Source organism: Typopeltis vanoorti, chromosome 15 (genome assembly GCF_054136105.1).
Source record: "Typopeltis vanoorti isolate ZY-2024b chromosome 15, IOZ_Tvanoo_1.0, whole genome shotgun sequence".
Taxonomy (NCBI): domain Eukaryota; kingdom Metazoa; phylum Arthropoda; class Arachnida; order Uropygi; family Thelyphonidae; genus Typopeltis; species Typopeltis vanoorti.
Window position 1 is genome coordinate 29,039,555 of NC_143563.1, and position 26,398 is coordinate 29,065,952.

At 37.6% G+C, this 26,398-nt stretch overlaps 1 protein-coding gene across 1 annotated transcript in view; it reads right to left on the reverse strand.

Moving 5' to 3' along the window:
• LOC150098552 (cell adhesion molecule Dscam1-like) overlaps positions 1–26,398 on the reverse strand; it is a 329,931-nt gene that overhangs the window by 139,216 nt on the left and 164,317 nt on the right. Inside the window, 2 exon segments of the mRNA XM_090405263.1 lie at positions 23,809–24,093; positions 24,176–24,343. Coding sequence (XP_090261389.1) covers positions 23,809–24,093; positions 24,176–24,343 — 453 coding nt within the window.

Here is a 26,398-nt window from a genome sequence, read left to right on the forward strand (position 1 = left end):
CAAGCACCACAGAAGCCTCGGAATTTCGAACGCCTTTGTGACTATGATTAGTAATACTTTTGGGACCTGGAATATACATAGTTTGGTGAAAGAAGGATCTCTTTTTAATGTGACGAATGTCTTACGACAGCATAAAATTGGACTTTGTGCTGTACAAGAAGCGCGTTGGCCTGGACAAGGCTCAACCCGCAATCAGAGGTACACGCTATACTATAGTGGTGACGACAGAGGACGAAGAGTCCTCGGAACTGCATTTTTAATTAGTAATAACTTTTTGTGTAATATTTTAAATTTTAAACCTGTGAACAATCGGCTGTGTACTATTAGAGTTAAGGGACGTTTTCAAAATGTGTCTTTTGTGAACTGTTATGCGCCTACTGAAGAGAGCTCGGAGGAAGCTAAAGATTGTTTCTATGAAGTGCTTGAGCGTACTTGTAATAATATACCGTCCTATGACGTCAAGCTTGTGGTGGGAAATTTCAACAAGAAGCTGGGGAGAGAGCGCGTGTGGCGCCCTTTCCCGGGTAGTGAGAGCCTACATGAGGAGTGCAATGATAACGGGATCCGACTTGCGAGTTTTGCTGCCGCCGCTACGGGATGCTTTGTAAAGAGCACTATGTTTGCGCATAAAGACGTCCACAAACAGACCTGGAGATCGCCAGACGGTAGAACAGCTAACCAAATAGACCATGTACTAGTGTATCGACGTCACCACAGCTCCATCTCGGATGTGAGAAGTTTCAGAGGAGCAGATGGAGATAGCGACCACTATCTGGTAGCCTACGATTTCAGGCATAGAATTGCAGTTCAGAAGCCCGCGTGTTTTACCATAAGATCGGCATGGGACCTGGACAAGTTGAAAACAGCGGAAGGCAAGCGGGCTTTCCAGTTAGAGTTGCAGAATCGTTTTGGGGAGTTACAGGAGGAAGAGTATGATCCGGATGGGATGTGGGACAACATCAAAAATACGGTCGCGTTAGCTGCCTCGAGAACTGTGGGAAAGAGAAAGAGGAAGAGAAAAGCATGGTTTCATAGACAGTGTGAAGAAGCTGTAGCGAAACGAAGGAAAGCACTATTGAACTACCTAGCGGATAGCAGGAAGAAAGCTGCATATGAAAGGGTGAGAAGAGTGGTGAATAATTGTCTACGCAGGGAAAAGCGGAAGTATCTTTATGAGAAAGTGGCTAGTATAGAGAGAAATAGAGTGACAAATAATGGACGGGAGATGTACCGGACGATCAAAGCCATGCGAGGTGCCCAGACACAAGCGGCAACCATAAGAGATGAGAGTGGAAATCTATTAACAAACTCAAAAGATGCTGTCGCTCGGTGGCGTAGATATTTTGCGAACTTGCTGAATGTCAATATCGGAGGATTATACTCCTTATCAAACTGCTGAACCATTTATTGAAGAGCCGACATTTAGTGAGATTACTCGTGCTATCCACATGCTGAAAAATAATAAGGCTCCAGGAGTGGACTGCATACCGGCGGAGCTCCTGAAGAATGGTGGGGACGTCCTGCTGGAGCAGGAAGAGTGGAAGGAGTCGCTGATCACTCCAGTATATAAGAAAGGAGATAAGACTCAATGCGGCAACTATAGGGGCATCTCACTACTGTCGACTGGCTACAAGGTGCTGTCTAACATTATGCTAATGCGCCTCACACCATATGCAGAAGAGTGCCTTGGTGACTACCAGACGAGCTTCAGGAGGAACCGTTCTACAATAGACCAACTCTTCACGCTGCGCCAAGTTTTAGAAAAGTGCTGGGAATATAACCGGGAAGTTCATAATATTTTCATAGACATTTCTAAAGCCTATGACTCAATGATACGCCCAAAAATATGGCAGGTGTTAGAAGAGCTGGGAATTCCTCGAAAACTCCAAAAAATGGCGCAGGTGTGCGTAGCTGGTTCGAGAGCAAGAGTGAAAGCAGAAGGTGACCTTTCGGACCCGTTTCAAGTACAGACCGGTGTGAAGCAGAGTGATGGGCTTTCTTCGATTCTCTTCAATCTAGTGTTGGAAAAAAGTAATTAGAAACACACAGAAAGTGGCAGGTGGAGTCGACATGGGGGTGCAAGTTAGGATTCTTGGCTACGCTGACGATATGAACGTTATAGCGCATCAACGGGACGATGCGGTGGCATTGGTTACTGCTATTGAAGAAACTGCAGAATAGGTTGGCCTGAAAATAGATGCCGAGAAGACAAAATAACTTTTTATGAGTCGCCATGCTGCTCAAGATCCAGAGGGAGCTGCACAGTTTGAGAGGGTGAAGGTATTTAGGTACTAGGGTTCTTTTGTGACTGAAGACAACAAAGTTGAGGCTGATGTCCAGAGTCGGGTAAATGCTGCGAATGTGGCTTATTATCAGGTGCGTCCCCTTTTTGCCTCGCGCTTGCTGGAATAGAGAGGATATACCCGTATATATATATGTGGAATTTGTCACTTTCAGAGATTTCTATGCTTTCTTTGCTGCCTGTGGCCACCTACTGTAATGAAGCGGAAATTCGTAGCAATTTGTATCAATTTGGCATTTCCGTTATATCTTCGGGAAGGAATTTCATACATAAGAGAGAATTCTTGCGTTTTCAGGCAGATTGGTGTTAGACCAGCACGTGTGTGTGTGTGTGTGTGTGTGTGTGTGTGTGTGTGTGTGTGTGTGTGTGTGTGTGTGTGTGTGTGTGTGTGTGTGTGTGTGTGTGTGTGTGTGTGTGTGTCAGGGAAGAAAACCTCGGGTCTTCAGGGAAAAAAACTCTGCTATATCCGTATGATATCGGCTAAATCACCTGCAGTTGAAAATGTACCTATAAAGGCTCCTATCGTCCTAGACTGAATTCGAACCCAATCTTTAATTCAGAAAGTAAATGTCGCGTCATCCTGGCAAATGCTACGATGACACGATAACGCGCATCCTGGGGGGGGGGGGTTCGATACGAACAGATGAAGTCATAAGTTCAAGCTGCTAAAACCTCATGTTAGTTTTTATTTAAAAGTCCCCCAGAAATCATAAAGAAACAATTTTTGAGTAGTTATTTATTGGAAATAAACTTATTTATTTATTATACAGTTATTTGCTGATGATGCAAAGATAGGTAGTGTAATCAGGAATGCTGCTGATATGCAGTCTTTGCAGAATGATTTGAATAGGTTGGAATTGTGGGCATGGGAAAATGGGTGTCAGTTCAATGTCAGTAAATGTCAAGTCATACACTTCGGCATGATTAGATATCCAATGTCGTATTATATTGGTGCGATTAGGCTGGAAGAAACTGATGAGGCTAGGGATATTGGATTGTTAATAGATAGGAAGTTGAAGTTTACGGGCCATGTGAAAAAGATTGCAAAAAAAAAAGTTGATAGGTAGGTAGATTACACTACCTACCTATCAACTCAAAAGACAGCAATGCTGAAACGAACGTTCACATGTAAAGATAGGAATATTATTTTGCTTCTTTACAAGGCCTTGATAAGACCTCACTTGGACTATTGTGTGTGTGGGTCTGGTCTCCTGGTTTGCGTTGTGATTCTGATATATTGGAGAGAGCGCAAAGGAGACTGTTAAAAATGATATCAGGATTTGGAATACTGATTATGAAGATAGATTGAGAATTTGTAGACTGCAGGCACTAGCAAACAGGAGACAGAGGGGTGATATGATTGAGACTTACAAACTTCTGAAAGGGTCATACAGGATTTCAATTGATGGAATTTTTCAATTTATGGAGGGTAGGGAAAGGACGAGAGGGCATCTTTGGAAGCTGAGAATGAAGGCCGCAAAGAAGGGTGTGAGGGGTAGATTTTTCTCTCAGAGGGTAGTGCGTGATTGGAGTAGATTGCCATTGGATGTTGTGAGTGCAAGCAATGTGAATGAATTCAAGAATAAGTATGATAGCTAGCGTGTATGGTATGTGGCCTCCCTCGATGAGTCTCTGACTCCCTGGAGGTCTCTCTTAATAATAATAATAATAATAATAATAATAATTTATGTCAGTTATTTATTTGCAAGAAATGGTCATGTGATGTTAAAAATATCAAGTCATTCACAGTGCGACTGTGAATCAAATAAGGCGATCTTTGCCTTTGAAGCACGCCTTAGTCATATTTGAAGAGAGAGTAATGTGATTCCTTGAGCGGAGTCTGCGAACGAGGCATCTACGTGAATTTTTAGCGACTAATGGTGAACAGAGAAAGCAGTACATTCGCTGGCCCATTCGTACTGGCTGAAATTTTCGGGAGAATTAAAATCGTGCAGGCTGTCAATGGCACAATTAGTTTGGTTCTACATCAATAAATTACCTGCAGCCGAGGAGGAAAGTGCAGTTAGTTATTCCTCATGGTTTCCTGTTAGATAACTGCGTATTTTTTAACTGACATTTATTTTTATCCTTCTCAACAAATCGAAACAGCAATGAAGATATTTTGTCTACACCTTTTTTAAACTGAAAATATCAGGACAAGCTAAAAATTGTTAATGATGGTTACATGAAAGTCTGCCTCTTCGAAATTTACATAGCGTTTACATCTCGGAAATGAAGCATTGAAGTGCCCTATAAATGGAATGTTTTTTCTTAATAAAGTAAGTTTATTCTACAAATTTAATGAATTTTTAATTATAGTGCCTCACCATAACACAACCCACTAGAATACCCATTGTACGCTACTGATGGCACTTTGTAAAATCATACACTTCCAATCACTTGGGAAAAAAAATCATACACTTCCAATCACTTGGGGAAAAAAATCATACACTTCCAATCACTTGAAGTCTCCAATATGCTCCTCCATAGCGTAGATTGAAGAACCATGTGGCAATATCCTTCTATTGGGAAAACATCAAGTCCGTTTATTTTCATCATGACAAGAAGAATTTGTTATTTGGACTTTTACAACTGAGAGAATTAGCAGATCTCATACAGAGATAGCAAGGATGTTTCTAGGAAAAAACGAGTTTTTCGTCTCGAAAACAAAAAAATCGACCAGAAGAACATACGAAATTAACAGACAGAGAAATACTATTGGTGGGTGACAGATGGCGTAGTGTGTTGCAGTGGATGATGTGATGTGTGGGTTGTATAGTGTCCTCCCTGCGATGAGATCTTAGAGTCCATGGAGGCGGTACGTGATAATAATAATAACAATAATAATAAATAGGACGATGCTCTCACACAGGAGGATGACGAACATGTAGCACCTGAAGATATTTGCAAATATCTCTGCCTACAATGGAATTTGAACCTCCATACGACGGTTGAAAAAAGAATACCACATTTAATCAGCTAATCAAGCTGGCGAGTACAGAATCACCATAAAATTTGGCACAGTGGTTCAAAATCTCCAAACATAAATTGCACCAATGCTTAAAAACAAAATGATGAGCGCAGAGAAAAAAAATAATAAGGGATTCTCTACTTCATTCATTATCAAAAATATTGCAGTACACTTTCTTTATTTTAGAAACAAATTTCAGAACCAAACGGTAATACGTGAGTGCTCAATTTTCTGAAATTTCCGCATTTTATTCTCCGTAGAGAGTAGGCGAGGCAGTGTTTGGAGACTGAAGTTTATAGGAATTCAGTATAATTTCTATTTTGCCTTATCACTGTCTTCCAACGTTTGAGTAAGTCATATTCGTATCGCAAACATTTTTGTTGATATCTATAAGTTGAGCAACTCCAGAATAAACTTCTTCAATGATAAGTGAAGCGCTTCCCATAAAGCGGTTCTTTAAGCTAAGCACTTCCCATAACATAAAATACTAAATTTCAATGAAACATGGCCCATTATGCGCGATATATGATTTGAGCCAAATTTCTCCTCCATTTTGAAAGTCTTATTTCACGAAACAAGAATACTCTGACTTACAGTGGACGTAAAGGTGAAGATTATTACATCATTCTAACGGCTAGACGTGCAATGCGTAAAACGTTTACAATAATCTTGGTATCTAGGTATCATGACAACGAAGTCGTACCATATGCTTACTTCGTGCTTGTAAAGTTCTGGCCAACTCCTGCTTAAGGAACCTGATGCCTAATGATGTTTAATGGACGCTTCTGCTCTCAACTTTTCATCACTGTCCTAACGCATTTGGCTGGTTTATGATGTTTGCATGATTTCTTGGGTTTCCTCTGTCAGCGAAAACTGATCTCGAATGATCTATTTAAATAATCTGAATAATTTCACCCAGAAAACACTTAATTCGAAGACAAAATGATCATACTCTGATAATTACGTGCTGAAAACAACCAGTACTTTAAACAATCGTTATTTAGTTTGCATTTATTTCCTTTGTACTTGCTATTCCACTAAATTTGTGCGCATTTTTCCAAAAATGTCCCTAGTAGTGTTTACAATATTGCTATATATTTTATAATCTTCATAATATTAAAAGATTTAATAATATATACACTGTTCATGGTAGAGGAGGGCTCTGGGGAAGAAGAATTTGCGCTTCCTATAACTTCAAATAAGTTCCGTTTAAATTTATTTGAGTTTAGACGATGAATTCAACTTGGTTGGATTGCCTTTAGAAACACCGAGATACTCAAAGGAAACATTCAGTCTTGTTTTAAAAGAAAAATATTCGAAAGTTGTAACTTCCGCCGTGCCATATGGAAATAAAAGATGCATTTTTTCGAAAAAGTTGAGGTCTACCTGGAGGAAAATGGAATGATCACTGCTCAATATTACCATTCAATACAGAAAACGCAATACCATGGTGAAAGACATTACAACAGCTATTAAAAGATCCAAATGGCAATGTCAGGTCACGCTACAGGAAAAACAAAGCTGGTATCTAAAGTGTCGTGGGGATGGAAAACGAGCTGTAGGAACACAAACGAGACGTTGGGCGGATGAAATTAAAGGGATGGGTGGAACTCAGTGGCATAGAAAAACTCAAGATAGGACAGGATGGAGGACTTTCAGGAGTCCTCCGTTCAGTAGCGGACAGAAAATGGCTGCTGCTGATGATGATGACATAACGTACTTGTTCATAATGTTATTAATTAATGGAGTATTTACTGATTGTAATAAACATTTTATTTTTTTTAAGTTATCTCTATTAACTAATTTCCAATAAATATTTTTGTTGTTACCTGTATTATTAACTGAGTTAACTGTATGACCTCTAATAACTTTTATTAACAATGAGAGTAAGCGGATTTTTTTTTTTACATATAACGTTTTTGGAAGTTCAGTGGGGAAATGACTCCATTTTCAGCCAACACTGACAGCTATACCTGAGGATATCAATGATTTCATAGGTGTCTGGGGAGTGAGAGAGAGAGAGAGTATGGCAGATAACTGTCACCCTTTCGCTGTCTAAATTCCTAATGAGTATATATTATATTATTATTATTATTATTATTATTACAGGCAACTCCAATGAGTCCTTAGATTCATCGAGGGAGGCCCTAACATCATATCAAGAACAATTCGACATTCACACAGTATCTATCATACCTCGCATTGAACCCATTCACAGTCATGGCACCCACAACAGACTCTGGTAGCTTATTCCACTCGTTCACCACTCTCCAAGTAAAAAACCTAGCTCTAACACCCTTGCTAACCACGCTCTTGCCCAGTTCCATGTATGGCTCCTAGTCCTCCCACCACCAGTCCTATTCTCAAAAATATCTTCTGAATTAATCCTGTAGAAACCCTTCAGTAATTTGAATGTTTCAATCATATCACCCATTTTCCGCTTATCAACCAATTTCTGCAACCCACAAATCTTCAACCTGTTCTCATAAGGTTCACTCCATAGACCTGCTATCATCTTGGTCATTCGTCTCTGGATCCTCTCCACCTCTTCCCCATCAAGAAGAAACTCTGGCGCCCATAACTGGGCACAGTAGTCTAGATGGGGTCTTATCAAGGCTGGATACATAGGAACAATAACCTGTTTGTCTACCAAGTGATTTGATGAGCTGATTTAGCCACTTTTGCGATGTGCCCCCTAAACTTCAACTCCCTATCCACCAACACTCCCAAATCCCTGACATCATCAATCTCCTGGAGTACGGTTCCACCAATGTGATATACTGCTGCTAATCGTTTCATCCCCAGCATAACCTTACATTTTGCCACATTAAATTGACATCCATTCTCCTTAGCCCAGTCCTCCAAACTACCCAAATCATCCTGCAAAATTATGACATCCTGTGCACTCACAATTGCTCTACCCAACTTTGCATTATCAGCAAACAAGTGAACACTTCCTCTCAGATCCTTTCCTATATCGTTAATGAACAAATTAAATAGCATTGGTCCAAGAACAGAACCATGCGGCACACCACTAGTCACAGGCCGTCTTTTGGACTCTACTCCTGAATAAACCACTCTCTGATATCTCTCCATCAACCACCGTCCTATCCATCTCACCAACCCTATATCCATCCCCATATGCTGCAGTTTAATGATTACAATTCCATGTGGTATCCTGTCAAAGGCCTTAGAAGGTCCAGCAGAATCACTGTAAACCCATTACCCTTACCCAGATCAGCCGTCACTGTGTTATAAAACGTGAGCAAGTTACTGAGGCATGATCTACCCTTCACAAAACCATTCTGTCCCCAATATAGTATCCCATTTTCATCTATCCAATCCTGTATTTTTCTCTTGACTATTTTCTCCAAGACCTTGGCAACGATTCCTCACATTCTGATCGGTCGGTAATTTCTGGACTAACCCAGACCCGAGACTCAAATTAAACAAAATGGTCAAGGGCACTGACAATTCTTTAGCCGCTTCACGTACGATACATTGAGGTCAATACATCTGTGGGATTGGATTATAGTCTGCAATAGTGAGTTTTCTTTCAAATCATAATAATGATTTGTATTAATTATTAATGATTAATTATGATTGACATTTTAATAACTCATAATATTATTAAATATGCCAATTAATCATCACCTCATCTTTCATTTATAGATGGAGCGATAAATATTACATATTAAATCACAGCTATAACTTAGGGACAGTTCAATAATCAAATGTAGTTTGGCAACTTATAACTCTTAAATTAATTAACGTAATATTCAGTTTATTGTGAATTTTCCCATTCTGAAATTAAAATGTAAATATTACATAAATATCTTTAATATAGAACTGTAATATCCAATTATGAAAATGATAATGCTCTTCACTGTAGCTCAAATCACGTTATAAATTCAATAATAAATATACGTTTATATATAAACTCAGGAGGAATTAGATGATAAAGCTATTTTGGATGGATGGTAAATTAACGCTTATTCGAGTCAACATAAAATGGGATATTAAGAAGATCATATTTTCTTGACCGAATATTATCATCTGTTTCATTTCTTAATTCTTCCTGTGTGTGTGTGTGTGTGTGTGTGTGTGTGTGTGTGTGTGTGTGTGTGTGTGTGTGTGTGTGTGTGTGTGTGTGTGTGTGTGTGTGTGTGTGTGTGTGTGTGTGTGTGTGTTACTTAACTCAAAAGTATTTCTGTATCCCAGTTATCTACCCTTCATTTCATCGTAACTCTTCTATCCCTCTATTTTGCTTCGTATCTACCACTCCTCTTTTTTTATCTCTTCATTCTTCTTAATTTATGGAACTTAGCTTGTGAAAAAGGGTTTGATGGGCGTCATAGGTTCAACAAAACCTCCTTAAGAAAATAAAGGAACTTCTCTAATGGGTTTTGCTTTTCTAAAGTGACCGTCGGCGAGATATTAAATAGGCTAAGAACAGAAGGATCGGGCAGCTATGAATCACCAAACCTATTGCACAAAGTAATTTACATTTTCAAGTAATGGCCGAGAGTCTGCTAGTGACAGTCCACCCGATAGAGGCACGTACAAGGGAATGAAAGAGGGAAGCTGAGAGTAAAAGACATTAATTATTCTGTTTTTGAAAGGAACCGTAAAAAATACAGCTGACTAAAAGTCACAGAGAATAAGAAAAGGTGTAATTAACATATATTTGTATGGTGGGCTATGAAATCTAATGATTTACAGTCTCTGCAGTAGGCGGAAAGAAAAGAGAATATCGGAAAAACAGATTCTAATGGTGTAGATCTAAAGAAACCTAAATAGGAAACCGCAAACGTCTTTTTTAAACTATTTCACCAAACGCCATTTCTCTCTCCGGTTCTCATACCCAGGTGAAAGAGTTTTGATCCCCAATAATATGTAAACAGTCACGGGACAGATGGAAATAGAACATGACACAATACACTCGCCCCATTCTCCTCTTTGTTTTGACGTCATCTACAGACGAAGGTGTGGAAAGTCTTGAGGGGATCTTACGTTGCCTTTGCATATCCCTTCTTTATAATAAAAAAGGTAAAGTTTATTGTATTTTAAATTGGGTAGATTGTTCTATTCACTTTCTCCAAAAAATAGAGAATGGTCCTAGGAAAATCCAACTATCTCAATGTTTCTAAAAGTTTTCTAAAAGGTTTTAGTGCTATGCTTGTAAACTAGGATATTTAGTGGATATAATTTGATTACGAAGCATGTGGACAATTGTGAAGCTCAAGCGTTTGGATGAGTCTTTTTCTCTCTAACAACAACAACAACAACAAAAAAAGGCAAATCATTCGGAATGAGGAAAATAATTTTTACTCCCTGTTTGTCAGTGTCCTGAAAAGTAAACTGTAGACTACTAAGATATATAATATTTATTTATTTAATCCATCAAAATGTGAATAAATATTATTGCTTCTATAAGTTCAACATGCAAATCAACATTCCTTGGAATACGCGAAATTTTACTGGCATAATATGACACTGGCCTTGCGTTTGGGATAATCTGAAAAATCCAGTGAAAAGCCATATGATAAGCGCTTGTTCAGGAAAACGAAATAATGGAATTTACCTCATTTTTTTTCTTGGAAAATATTATTAAAAAATATTTTGAAATTAACATCTTATGAATTAAATATTTTCATATTTTACAAAATGCAGAAAAATGTTATAAAAACTTTCCTTCAAGGCCAAGTAGAATAAATTACTATACCATTTTGGTTTTTGTATTGTAAAAAAATAATAAAATAAAATACTGTATCTCAAAGACAATCTTATATTTTATATATTATATATTTTATATATAAGACAACTTCCTCAAGTAGCATGTGACAGAAGGAACTCGAGGTCAAAGAGTGTTAGATTTGATTATGGTGTCAGAGAGCGTTTCAGTTAAAGACGTAACTATTCTGCCTCCGGTTGGTGACAGGGATCATGCTGTACTTACTTGGGAAGTGACTAAGTTTATGAATGTTCCATTCAGAAAAGTTACATGCTGAACTACAAAACAGGAAATTATGACCAACTGAGGAGTGTACTGAGTTCATCGGAATGGTATCGGTTGCTGGATGGGAAGAATATGAACAGTGCATGGGAAGCATTTAAACAATACCCGAGTGATGCGATATCAGAATGTGTCCCGAGAGTTTGAAGAATAAATAGAGTAGGAGTCAAATGGATGTGTAATCTTATTAAGTAAGAGATTCGTAGGAAGCGGATGATGTAGAAGGAATACGTGCGTTATGAAAATTATGATTAGCAGTTTAGAATAGTCACAACTGTTGTACGGAAAGCTAAGTCTGAGTATGAAGGGAAACTGGCTCTGCAAGCTAAAAATAACCCACAAGAATTCTATAATATGCTGGAAGTAAAAGAAAGAATAATTATGAAAGAATAACTCTTCTGAATGCAGATGGTGCAGGGGTGACAGATGCGGAAGAGGCTGTTCAACTAATGAGTGCCCATTTCTCTAATATCAACCTAGTGCATGCAACATTGAGTTCACTACTTCAAACTGAGGTGTATGAAGAGGAAGTATTAGAGCTGTTGCATAAACTGAATAACAATTAAACAATAGGGACTGATGGGATATCGATACGGATGCTAAAAGAATGTTCAGCTGAATTGGGTATTCCTTTAACCAGACTATGTAATTTGAGTCTCAGAACAGGGAAGATTCCACGGGAATGTAAAGAATGTATGGTAATCCCGTTGAACAAGGGTAGGGCAAAGGGATGTATCCAACTATCGACTAGTCAGTATCTCAGGAGTGGTGGTGAAGATTTTCAAAAAATTTGTTAGGACTCGCATTCAGAAACGGATTGACACGGAATCTCTGCTTTGCAATGAACAACATGGGTTTACAAATGGAAGGTCATGTTTTAGCAACTTACTGGCATTATATAATAATGTTATAATTGAACTAGATCAGGGGAATGTATACACCATGATATTTTTGGATTTTGCTAAGGCTTTTGACTGAATACAGCATGGAAGACTGTTGCATAAATTGGAGAATATGGGTTTGAATTATAAAATATTAGCGTGAATAAGAGGATGGCTGACTGACAGATGTCAAAAAGTGGTATAAGTGGGATGTGAGTATGCAAGTTTTAAGGGGGGGGATAGAGGGCAATGTGCCAAACCCGTCCTTGATGGTGCTTCCCCCCTACCTCTAGCAGACTTACATGATGATTTTGTTAGATTTTGGAGTACAGTCTTTTCTGCTCCACCTCCACACTTCCTTGATGATGACTCCTACGATATTGACGTCCATTCCTGCCCTTCAAATATAGCAGCCTGTCTCCATACAGAGGATTAAAGCATCCCCTGTATGGAGACAGGCTCTTCCATCCAATTTTTCCGCCTCCTGACCTGATGGCTTTCCTGCGTCTAGGCTTCGGAAGGTGCCGCTGACGATTCTTCGACTTATTGGACATTCTCCTTTCCAGTAAAGCAATACTACCATACCTACGCGCTTCAAGAACTATCTTGATTCCGAAGAAAGAAACTTTCTTCATTTTGAAGAAAGAAACTTCAAGCTGTGCATCAGACGTTAGACCTATTACCATCTCCCCTGTGATACTTAGACTCTATCATAAAATCTTAGTTAAACGACTTCAGCAACATATACAGCATGATTATAGACAGAGAGCTTTTGTCCCTTCAGACGGCTGTGCCGAAAATATATATCTTCTTTCTTCTCTTCTCTCTGATTCCCTACGCCGCCTTAAGACTCTATATATGGCGTTGCTGGACCTCCAAAGGCTTTTGATACCATCTCCCTTCCTGCTCTCCTTCGAGCGCTGTCTAGTGCTGGATGTCCAGAACCCTTTCTTTCCTATGTTATGGAGCTATACTTGGGGAGCTCCATCACTATCACTACAGGATCCCGTGCGACTTCTATTCCCGCAGTGAGGGAGTGTTCGCCAGGGTGATCCTCTATCTCCCCTTTTCTTTAACTTTTCTTCACTCTCTTCCTAGCCATATAGGCTACTCTTTAGGTTCTTCTTCCTTTAATGCTATGGTCTTTGCGGACGATCTTATTCTCGTAGCCTCTACTAAGGCAGGCTTGCAGGGACTCCTTGACCGAGCAGTTGACTTTTTCTCTATTCGAGGCCTTTCTATTAATGTATCTTTAGCTATTGTCCCCTCTGGTCGTGACAAGAAGCTTAAGGTCGAAACTATAGAGTTTTCCCTGCACGGGATGCCATTGCATGCTTTGACCATCCTGGTAGAGTGGAGATACCTCGGTATCATGTTCACCCCAAAGGGAAGGTCTTTTGTCCCTTCTATCCTAGAAGCTGGGATAGAAGGGACAGAAGACCTTCTATCTCAGAATAGTGGGAAAGGAGAAAACAGTCTTTGCTGGGGCTTGAGAGGAGCTTTCCTCAAAGAAGCTGGGATCGCTTCTTTGAGGAAAGCTCCTCTCAAGCCCCAGCAAAGACTGTTTCTCCTTTCCTACTATCTCCTACCTCGCTTTTACCACAAGTTGGTGCTTGGTAGGACATATATCTCGGTACTGTCCCGAATGTACAGGGCTATCCGTTCAGCAGTGAGATCATGGCTCCGACTGCCTCCTGACACCCCTATTGCATATTTCCACGCGAGGATGAAGGACGAAGGACGGCGGGATCGGGGTTCCATCACTTAGAGGGGTAATACCACGCCTGCGGCTGTCCAGAATCGCGAAATTAGAAATATCTTCTTTCCCTATCTGCAGAGAGGCTTTCTATAGCCCATTTATACAAGAAGACTTTAGGCGGGCTAAAGGCACCTTCATTGAGTCAGCACCTACAGAACACAAGAGATGGGCATCTCTGCTGCACTCTTCTGTAGATGGTGCTCCTTTAAAAGAGTCATATCTGGTGCCTCAACAGCATGATTGGGTAAGGAATGGCACCAGACTCCTCCCTGGATTCGAGTATATTGACCTTATCAGGACGAGGATCAATGCCCTACCAACTCGAGCCCGCACAGCTCGATGGGGTAGTGACGACTCCAACTGTAGCGATGGCTGCCACTACAGTGAGACATTGTCTCATATAGCCCAGTGTTTCTTCCGCACCCATGGGTCGGCGTGCAGAGGCATGACGCCGTGGTCTCCATTCTGAACAACCGCTTTAAAAACAAAGGTTGGGAGACCGCGGTGGAACAACCACATTATAGGGCCTCTGAGGGTTTGCGTAAGCCAGACTTAGTGATTAAAAGAGATGGTGATGTTTGGGTAGTTGATGCCCAGGTGGTGGGAACAGAGCGCCCTCTAGCCTATAGCCATAATAATAAGGTAAACTATTATAAGAATAACCAAGATCTAGTTAGTATGATACGGGAGGAGCATGGGGCAACTCCGAGGTTTACCAGCGCCACCATCTCTTTACATGGCCTATGGAGCGCAGATAGTTATAAAGACTTAAAACAGCTTGGGCTTACGCAGAAGGATATAAAAGTTTTTTCCTTGAGGACCCTAGAGGGCACATTGGTGGCATGCCAACGATTGAATGACTACAATGATAACTAGAACAGGCGTAGGATAAAACACTTGTAAAGGCTTAGGCTTATATCAAGTCTGGACGTGATGTGGGTAGTACTGCCCATAATCAGTCAAAGATTAATAAAAAAATAAAAAAATAAATAATAATAACCGGTGGTGTCACACAAGGCTCAGTGCTTGGTCCATTGTTATTCAATCTGTACATTAATGATATTGAGAAGGATTTGACAAACGACATACAGCTATTTGCTGATGATGTAAAGATAGATAAGGTAGTTAGGAATGTGGCTGATATGCAGTACTTTGAATAGGCTGGAATTGTGAGCAAGTGAGAATGGATGTCAGTTCAATGTTAATAAATATAAAGTCATGCACTTTGTGGCGTGATTAGTTATCGAACGTCGTATTATATTGGTGGAGTTATTCTAGAAGAAACTCTTGCTCAGGCTAGGGATCTTGGAGTGTTAGTAGATAACAAGTTGTAGTTCCGGGGCCATGTAGCAAAGATTGCAAATACAACTCAAAAGACAATTACAATGCTGAAACCTTATCTTTAAGTTCACATGTAAAGATAAGGTTGTCATTTTGCTTCTTTCCAAGTCCTTGGACTATTGTGCGCAGGTCTAGTCTCCTGGTTTCCGTTGTGATTCTGATATATTGGAGAGAGAGAGTGAGTGCAAAGGGGAGTTTTAAAATGATGTGAGGATTATTCAATACTGATTATGAAGACGGATTAAGAATTTGTAGACTGCACAGAATAGAAAACCGGAGAAAGAGGGAAAATATGATTGAGACGTACAAATTTCTGAAAGTGTCATACAGGATTGCAGTTGATGGAATTTTGCATTTTACGGAAGTTCGGAGAAAGGGCAAGAGGGCATTCTTGGAAGCTGGGAATGAATGCCGCTAAGAAGGGAGTGGACTAGATTTTTCTCTCATAGGGTGGTGCGTGATTGGAATGGATTGTCATTGGATGTTCTGTGTGCACCCAGTGTGAATGAATTTAAGAATAATTATGATAGCTGGTGAGTGTAGTATGTGGCCTCCCTCGATGAGTCCCTGGCTCCCTGAAGGTCTCTATCTCAATAATAATAATAATAATAATAATAATAATAATAATAATAATAATAATAATAATAATATCTATACTATTTTGACGACTCGTGAACATGTTAAAGCAACTGTAGAGATTTGTTGATGGTGTATGTTACAGTTTGTTCGCCGACTGCAGTTTTTGAAAGATAAGATAATGCTTTAAGGATTGTAAATTATTCTCTTTCAAAAACTGTTTCTTATGGTTTATTTAAAAATTCATAAGGATCTATTCTGTATCGTTACTCCATGTTTATCTTTACTGAAAAGCATTTGTTAACAATAGACAATACGGGATAGAAACTATGGATGAATCTTTATTTATAATCTCACTAAAATATTGCTCCACAATCACGGGATTTTCTCAGTTTCAAGAAAATATAGAATCCTGTTCTTTCACAAAAGTAGGAAGTTAATTATAGGGTCTCCAACTAGCTCTATTAGAAAAACCTATTATAGAAAATATCGCTTTTATTCTACATGTGGGAATAAACATGTGCTTATACTAATTGGCTGCTGACTTGTTTTTTAAAAGTCACTCTTCGGTAATACTGTTTTGTTATATATATTTTTTCTTGGCACAATCCCAAACCTCGAGTGATCAATAAAACCTAATTAAATCCCTGGTTGATTAGCACCAAGCCTTAAGTGCGTACAACTTTATTCCCTTACTACACAATATCTAAGCAGTCATTTTAAAAGAAAGACAGAGAGTTAAAAAAGAAGGCTAAACAGAAAGGAAATTGCTAGAAATTTGTCTTCATTTTTTCCGCTTGTTTAACTGCAATTGAAGTGCTGACGGCGATCCCCCCCCTCTTTTTTTTTTTTTTTGAACACAGTGAGACCAGACGATATACTACTGTAAGCAGCGTTGTTTCCATGTTCAGTATGAAACAGAGCAGTGATGATGGAGAAGTGGAGGGGATGGATGTTGAATGGAACCGAAACGACTACAGACACCACCAGTCAGAAAATGTTTCCGTCATCAGATGTACCAAATGGTAGAAAAAAACGAAAAGGGAAGTTAGAGTAGACAATAATGAACACCAGATGGACAGATAATTGGTTTCTTTTCCATATTTTCAATTTACATCTGTATGTGCACTTGCTCTGTTCATATTTATCAACACAGGTTTGGTGAAAATCGAAATTTGATGAGGTTTTTTGCAGCATATTAGGATTTAATAGACAGTAACACCGTTCGCGAGAATTCGGTCCCTGATATCGTGAATTTTACGCTACTAAGGGAAAAAATAATAAAAAAAAAGGAGAAACGGAAAAACTTTACAAAATTTACGAGTATTAAAAAACTATACGGGAACTGTCAATAGAATGGAGTTTTTATAAACCGTTCATCACATGGGTTTCCAAATGTATTATCAGACAATCAAAAGCCTCTAGTTCAGTTATACTGATTCAAAGCCTCGTTTAAAACGATATCAAATGATTCAGTATTAATGATTCAATATTTAATAATTAATAATTATTAAAATAATTAATAAAAAATATTATTAAAAGCTTATACTATAATTTATTTTTAAATTAACTATAATTTTTTTAATAACTCTATAGGTTTCAAAGTTATTTTTTATTAAAATGTGATGATAAACCTGTATCTGTTGTGGGTAGAAAAACCGTTCCCTTATGTATTCATAATGCGTTATACCCTTATTTGTTTTGTATAGAACTATGAATAAGTAGAAGCAAACGTCCTAACATTTTCAGGTTTTTCCCCATGTGGTGGCCAGGATAAGAATAGCTCCATTGCAGCCCATGCATGTCGTACGAGGCGACTAAAATGGATACCCAGGGAGGGTAATGGATGGCAATGCTGTAGCCAATGAAGTTCTAACTGAGGTTCGGCTATTGCTGTTACCCTCCTGCCATGATCAGAGCTCATAGCTCAATAACACCCTAGCCTACAAATAACGGGGAATATGAAAAGCATTCTTGCTTCGCCCATCTAACCAAAAAAAAAAAAAAAAATTGCTTTTTCACATCAACAATTGATTGAGTGTTATTGGATTTAATTAAGATATGTGTAGAGGTGTGCGGTTTTAGAATGTTCATAATTAATCTTGAAAACACGAATAGTTAATTTCAAATCTCAGAGAGAAGAATAACGTCTTTTGTTTTCTTGTAAATTTTCATCAAAACAGAGGAACATCTTTTAGCTAGGTTTTCCATCTATATTAGTAACTAAAACTAAATTAACTAAATTATAAGGTGTTATGTTTTGTTTTATTTTATTTTTTAAGTGGGAATCAAAAGAGATAGTTTCCCAAAGAGAAAAGGATAAAACTTATAATACAATTCATGGATTTTCTAAACTTGTGAAGTCAAGACTGGAACACAGATAAGCAGTAATAAAAGTCCTAAATTATAATAAATCAGAGAGTTCCATACGCCAAGGTGATTAATTAAAATGAAGTTTTAAATTAAAAATTAAATTAAAATAGGATCAAGGATTACGGTTGGAACTTTACAAATCATGTGAGTGAATCTTAAAATCTCAAGCTACCTTTGAGAGGGATGAGTGCTCCAGACAGTTAATGATAATATAAAACTATACAATAAATACAGTAGCATTTATCTGAATTTTTATTAAATCATTTGGCATCTAAGTCATTCTGTTATGTGAGTAAAGTTTAGGAACTAGCTTTATGAAATAATAGGGAGTGACACATGCAAGTGGTGTGCGCTATTACACGCATGCACACAAACACGATGTGACGAAAAATATTTTTCTATCCAACTATTGGACAGAAAATAGGAAGGTAACATCACTGAGCGTGTTGCTTTGCTCAAGTGATGTTAGCTTATTGTTCAACTCCGCTTAGGAAAAAATAGCACGAGAAGCTTTTTAAGTTTCTCGTGCGATTCTCGAACAACAATGACGATAAGTCAAATGTCACCAAATATCATTAAAAATACAACACTTTGATATCGTGATATTTATTTGATTACAAGTATTAAATATTGTAAACTTGAAAATTCCAAAATGAGAGTGTGACCAAACCAACATAAAACTGAGATAATTGGAAAAACACAAATTAGGAAACGACCTTTTTTTTTTTTTTTAAATTATTTTGGAACTAATTTTTTATGAGTTTTTAAAATGAAAAATTGGTCTCGATTAGGTTGATAGACTGCATATTTTAGAAGATCCATTACATTTATATCCTGCATAATATGTTTATGCTCTGAGAATCAACATGCTCATCACTATTAATATAACGAAAATCGATACAACTATTACGCATATAGTAGATCATCATCAACGACATGCTTTTCAAGGGTTTAGGCCTAGAGTGCCTGTTCCGGCCTTAGAAGCCATCGTTGAATATCTTTAGAGGAATCCTGGTTTTCTTTTTCCTAATGTTTTTTTTTTTTTTTTTTTTAATTTAAGGTTGTTTTGGTGATATTCCTGTTATCATTCTTTCAACATGTTCCGTCCATTTATGTTTATATTTCTTTAGTTTTTCTATTCCTGGTTTATTTCTTTCATAATCTTCATTTCTTTTCTTCATTTTTTTTGTGATTGACTAGAGTATATTTTGCACTTTTTCTCATAAACTTGATTTCAGCTGTTATTAATCTTCGTATAGGAAATAAAAATGTGAATTCCTGTGGCAGACAATGTTTACAATAAACAGTCTCTCTTTAATAGAAAGGGGGATGGTAAATCCCTTTATGTTTTTAAAGCCGGGTACGAAACTCGGATCGAAATCCATAGAGTTTCATCCCGAAAAAAACTATCGGCGAGCCCAAGTGTAAATGATCACTTGGGTAGTACAACACCAGGTAAACTCCATGCAAAGGTGGAGCAAGATCCGTCACTAACTTTAATATTCTCTCATAATGTAAAACACAGCTCCTAAGAGATATATATATATATATATATATTGTTTTACATCATTAGAAGAGGTCACTACCCAGACCGGTTTCAACCTTTTTTGAGGTCTCATCAGTGAGTAGGTAGACCTGGAATATCAAGGTTTTAAGTGAACACGAACTTATATTTCTATTAACATATTCGCCGGTAAAATAGCCTTTCGGTTTATTAAATTAGTAATTAACAATAAATATAGGAGTATACCACTTCGGCAATTCGATAGTAGAGGTATGTAAGTTCGTGTTCACTTAAAACCTTGATATTCCAGTCTCACTGATGAGACCTCAAACAAGGTTGAAACCGGTCTGGGTAGTGACCTCTTCTCATAATGTAAAACAATATGCAGGGTGTTCGGGATAAATTTGACAGTTTCGTAAGGAAAAAGAAAATCTTCTTTGTATCTATTAAATTTAATGAATTGACAAAAAAACATTACAGGCAGAGTTAATTACAATACTATCAACAAGATTTACTCAAAATAACCACCATTAGCATCGATCACAGCTTCAATTCTGCTTCGGAACCTCGAACAAGCTGATGCTACAGTCTCCCTGGGAAGGGCCGCAAAAACTGTTTTAATTTTATCCATTAACTGGGCTTTTGTATTACTGGAAGTGCGATTGGTGTCTTTTTCAACTGCGCCCCATACAAAATAATCCATGGGGTTAAGGTCTGGGGAGTTTGGAGGCCAAACATTTGGACTGGTGAAGTCGTAGAAATTTTCAGACAACCATTTTTGACTTTTCCCAGAGGTGTGGCAAGGGGCCGAATCCTGCTGCCATACATACGGCCTACCATTGGCTACCCTTGTTATCCAGGGCTTGACTACAGTTAGCAACTCCACGAACAAAGCCCGAATTCCAATGCCAGGGTTCTTCAACACCTGTTCCTGCAGATTTGCGAGGAATTCTGCTGTACGAACGCAATCAGATCGTCTGCTAGGGATCTTTCTTCTTGCTACATCCTCGTAGTCACCATTGCAAGTCTCTAGTTCATGCCTGATTGTTTTTACTGTATTCAGGGAGCATTGGGCAGCAGTCGTAATATCCTTATTTTGATGGCGGGCACGAATCATCATGATACAAGTTATTCTCTTCCATGATTCAGGTGGGTTCCAGCTATCCATCCTTTCTGACATCTTGTATATGAATGAAGAAGGGTCCAAACTTTTAAATGAAGAGAAGTGTGTGTTAATACATGTAACTTACGGAAAAATATAATTAATTATAAATATGTCAAATTTATCCCGAACACCCTGTATATACATCTCTTAGGAGCTGGGTTTTACATTATGAGAGAATATTAACGTTAGTGACGGACCTTGCTCCACCTTTGCATGGAGTTGCCCTGGTGTTGTACTACCCAAGTGATCATTTACACTTGGGCTCGCCGATAGTTTTTTCGGCATGAAACTCTATGGATTTCGATCCGAGTTTCGTACCCGGCTTTAAAAACATAAAGGGATTTTCCATCCCCCTTTCTATTAACATATTCGCCGGTAAAATAGCCTTTTGGCTTATTAAATTAGTAAATAGTCTCTCTTTGTTAACCAAAATAGTTACAAATGCAAGATGAATACCAGCCTACTGCTTTTAAACAAGAAATTTAAACTTTTATCATACTTATTACTTTTAAAGATGATTATATGCTGACTGTATATTTAAAAGAATTTTATATACTTGTAAAATATAATTTATTTTTCTATTCTTAGTTTTTTCCTATATCTATCTATCTATCTATCTATCTATCTATCTATCTATATATATATATATATATATATATTAATACAACCATCTTTTTCAAACTCCGCTGAGTATTTTTCCTATCAGTTTTCTTGTTAGCCTAATGCAAGAATTGCAGCAGTTTTCTTAAATCGATTTCTCACTCGACTTGCTTTAATATCATTAAAGGCATGAAAAATGAATGCTAACCACATAATTCATTGAAGTTTTAGCCAATGGTTCATTTAAATACAGATTTATTTCCATATATAGATCTCATATCATTTATCAAGTAAAGTTTCAAGGCAAGAATGTATTAAACTGGAAGACATTGAAAAACAAGATTTGTATTAGAAATACACGTGTGACCCGAAGAATCAAATATCGGAATCAAATATCATTACCACCTTTTTTAAAGTATGCGCTGGCGAAAGTCAACATATTACTCAAATTCTGATTTTGGCGAGAAGTGCAATATCGAAGGATTTTGTGAATGAAGTCTTCAGCGCTGTTGAACAACAGGATATTAGATTGGTTTCCTGTAGTGCAACTCGCAGGCTATAAAAAAAAAAATTCTGAAATTCCCCGAAAAGATCGACAACTCTTCCGTGAAGAGATGATGTTACATTCGCACGCAATATTCGAGAAGTACTAGATCTATCAGCGAATTTTTACTGTAAAAGATTGAGTTTTTATCAGGAAAAATAAAAAAAGTTCGATCGTAGCAAAAATTCTTTAATCATAATAAAGTGAAAATCGTAAATTCTTTGTAAAACGCCCTTTTTTCCTACCGTATTTCTTATTGGTAGAATTTCAATCCACGTAATAAGATATTTTCTCTTAAAATAACAGAATTAATTATCTTGTTATGGTCAATATGATTCACACAATTTATTTTTATCGAAATATTGACATTTCGGTAATATATACTGCAATTGTTAATTACAAAACTAAATAATTCGCTTAAAAAAATTCGAGGTACGGCTCCGCACGTAATATTCAGTGTAATTGAATTATATTTATAGCAGAACAAAGACAGTACGCCAATTTCACTGAGGCTATTGTGAGGTATGAGCGCACTTTCTTTTTTTTTTTTTTTTTTTCTCTTGTGTAGTTAAATTTGTTCGAAATCAGGATTGTTTCTTTTAAATCGTTAAGGCTTTTTTTTTTCCTGTTAAAATGTGCTTTAGTCGATTTGCTTGCGACGTCCAGATGTTCTACTTCTTTTTTGCATTAAACAATCTGCAAAGAAGGAAAGAAGCTTTCTACAAAGTAAAAAAAAAAAATCCTTAACCACTAATGCACTTTTAAAGAAATTAGATAAAAAAGGGAAAATGGTGGGTTAGAGTCTAATGTTATTAACACATTAAATTAAGAAAAAAATTATTGATGATCACAAAAGCAACAAGTAATAAAAAATTACGTGAAATTAGAAATGATATTAATTAAAATGATCACAGCTTGAAATGTAATTAGTACAAAATAGAAGACCGTAAAGGAGAACAGCGAATCATTTTGAGATAAGCGATTTTTTATATCTTAAAATTAAAAAAAAATATTCAAAATGCGAACATGATTTAAATTTTAATATATTTAAAGCATTGAGATTAAAGCATTAAGATTAGACCATCTTGTTATTTATTATAATTCTTAAAATTCATGTGAACATAAAAAGAGAATATTAGCACACGAAAAAAGTAACTATTAATGTATCAATTTTTATTCTGTTTTCCATGTTAATTTACATCAGAGTTGTATATTGCATTAATAATTATTGCTTTCATTAATTGTTTATGACATCATTAAACTACGCTTATAAGATACTCTTCCACTAATTCTATAATGAGTATTTTAAATAAAATAAATTTAAAATAAGTAAATATAAGCTAAATATGAGGCAGTTCTTAAACGTTTAGTATGGCGTTTGGGAGCACAATTTAAAATTTCTTGCAAGAGAAACAATTTCTTGCAAGAGAAACAATTTCTTGTTCAGCAGAAACGGATTATTTTAAAATAACATTTTAATATTAAAAATAAAAAATGGTTATTTCGATAGCATTACTTTGAATTGTATACGTTACTATGGCTAATCAGCAGGAGGAGTGGGGAGGGGCAAAGCATCAAATTCACTTATTTATCAACAATATGATCCCTAAAAAACAGTTTAACTGTCTTTAAGATCACAAATATTAACGGCATTAGGAGCGCACGAACACACACACAGAGGCAATAACAAGTCAGCAAGAAAATAAAAATACAAATGGATGAAAGTAAAAATAATAATAACAAAGACAATATGTCAGTAGGCCAGTGTAGCCATACCATGAATTACCATTGCAGCGCTGTGTCGGACGGATCCCGCTTGGTTGGTGGCCACACAGGTGTAGTTAGCCCTGTGTTCCGGTTTTACGGCCTCGAACAGTAAGGTCGACGAATAGTCAGCTAAATTGTAAACTTGAACATCACTTTCTACCGGTAGCTGGCGCTCGTCTCGAAACCACTGAATCGTTATAGGTGGGTCTCCTTTTGTAACTGTACACGTGATGCTAAGACGTTGTCCCATTTGTACAGATGACGGAAGGGTAAAAGGCTCGATCACTGGTCTCACTAGAAGAAAGAAGAAAATCTGTTAGGAACGCCTAGCGTCTCATTAATCAGTTAGCATTAATTCGTTAACGTACCAGCATGCACTAACCTCTGACCGTAATGTGTAAGCTTCCCTGAGCACTGTCACCTTCTTTGTTTCGAACAACACACGTATAGCGACCTTCATCAGCCACCCTTTCCATTGACTGGACCACTAACGTTCCGTTAGGATAAACAGTCTGTCTGTGGTTGTCAGGAAGTCGAACTCCATCTGTGAGGAAAAAGAAGGGTGTTGAAATCTTGCACGAAGTCAATTTTTAGCTTATTACATATGGAATTACTCAGTATTATTGAGAAAATGGCAAAAGATAGAACAAATGTCATTCGTTAATTATTTAAATTTAATTGTATTATTATGTAATTAATTTAAAATCGCATGCATTTTAATGCTTTGGGTAAATGATGAGTGAATCCACTCAATGAGGCAATTTAGCTAACTGAATGATAGTCATATCAGTTCAGTTCGAACTGATATGACTTACTTTATGAAATAATATATTAAATACTTTACAAGGTTTGTGTATTTTGAGAGTCAACTCGCCGAATTAAATGTGTGAGAAGTAGAAAAGTTTATCACTATTCTGCACTTAATAACTCTGGCGAAAGAATGTGTTTTTATTTTGTTTTACTTATTTTGGATTACATAGAAAAGCAGACATATTTCGGATGTGCATGGTGTCATGTATTGCCACCAACTGATCAATTTTGCAGCAGTTATCGGTAATTAATAAATCATATTGAATTATTTTTATACCTTTTTAGGTTCCCCCCTACAAGGAGATTATAGTGGAATACTTTGAAAGTTTAACTTTTTTCTTTTAAAATTTCGATAATTTTCTATCCCCTTTCATACTTTTATTGGGATAATCAAGCTCTCCCTACTCGCATTGCAGGAGTTTGGCATAAAAGCTAATATTTAACACCAACTAGACCATCAGTTTACTATTAGGAGCCTAGTCCTGCAAGTATAGGGAATATAGTATATTTGATATACACTATCTACCAACAATTGTCCGGACACTTTAGCAATTTACAATTAATACTAGCAGGCGAACCCTAATATCTGGTATGTTCACCTATGTGTACTCCTCCACCTTTGAGGGAGGCTTTCCACCAATGTGCGGCACACATCAGGTGGAATTTCTCTCCATTCCCATATCAAAGCAGCATTAAGTTCAGGGGCAGATCGAAGAATGCCGCTCTGGACCTCAATAGCCGCTCCAATTCGTAACACAGGCATTCGATAGGGTTGAGGTTAGGGCTCTGTGCAGGCCGGGGTCACTTAACACCCTTATTTTCGTATCATTCCATAATAGCTGCAGCTTTGTGCCATGGGGCATTGTCATCTTATCCAATCTCGAACTGCTTTCGTGGAACCACAAACAACGACCAGTGGTCCCACTCTAAACAAACTGAATGCGCCCCACACCACCACTACTCCTCCACCACCAAACTTTACTGGGGGTGCAACACATTGTGGTAACAAGCGTTCACCAGGCTGCCTTCACACCCACACCCTGCCAGTAGACTAGAAACAGGTGAACCTTCATTCGTCGCTCCAGAGTACGTTTTCCACTGGTCAATTATCCAGTTCGCACGCTCTTTGCACCAGACCAGAAGCCGCCTTGTTCGTTGTTGTGTGCCTCTGCTCTTCCGTAAAAACCCAGTAAATGCAGTTCTTTTCGTACAGTATTAGTGTCCAACATGGTGTTACTAGCACTCTCGAACTCATCACGGATGGTCTGTGCCGACTGTAGCGATTTTTGCGTGACATCCGTTTTAACACCCTCCTGTCCCTGTTAGTCATTTTCGATAGCAGCGTTGGATGTTTTCCTGCATTACTGATGCTAGAACGTCTCCATTTGTTGATCACATCGCTAACCTTTGATTATGGATGCTCTAGTTGAGCGGCATAACACGTATGAACATGCCACCAATGTGATAGTCCACGATGACACCTCTCTCGAAGTCACTGAGTTCACGTCGTGTTGTAATACTACCAGTATTCAACTGCTACGATGAAATACTGCTTCCTACTATCTGTGTACCGGTTTTTATGTTATTAACAAACCTGGAATGTTCCGTAACTTCAAATAACAGCGGTGTGTGGACAATTATTGGTAGATAGTGTATTCAGTTGGCATTTTATTTTCTTTATTTTGCGAAAATTAAGAAAGAAAACAGTTTCTCTTTCAAGGAGTAAAGCTGTTACTGATATGCATGACATCACTTTCGGTATATACTGTATACTCTTTCTTTCTTTCTT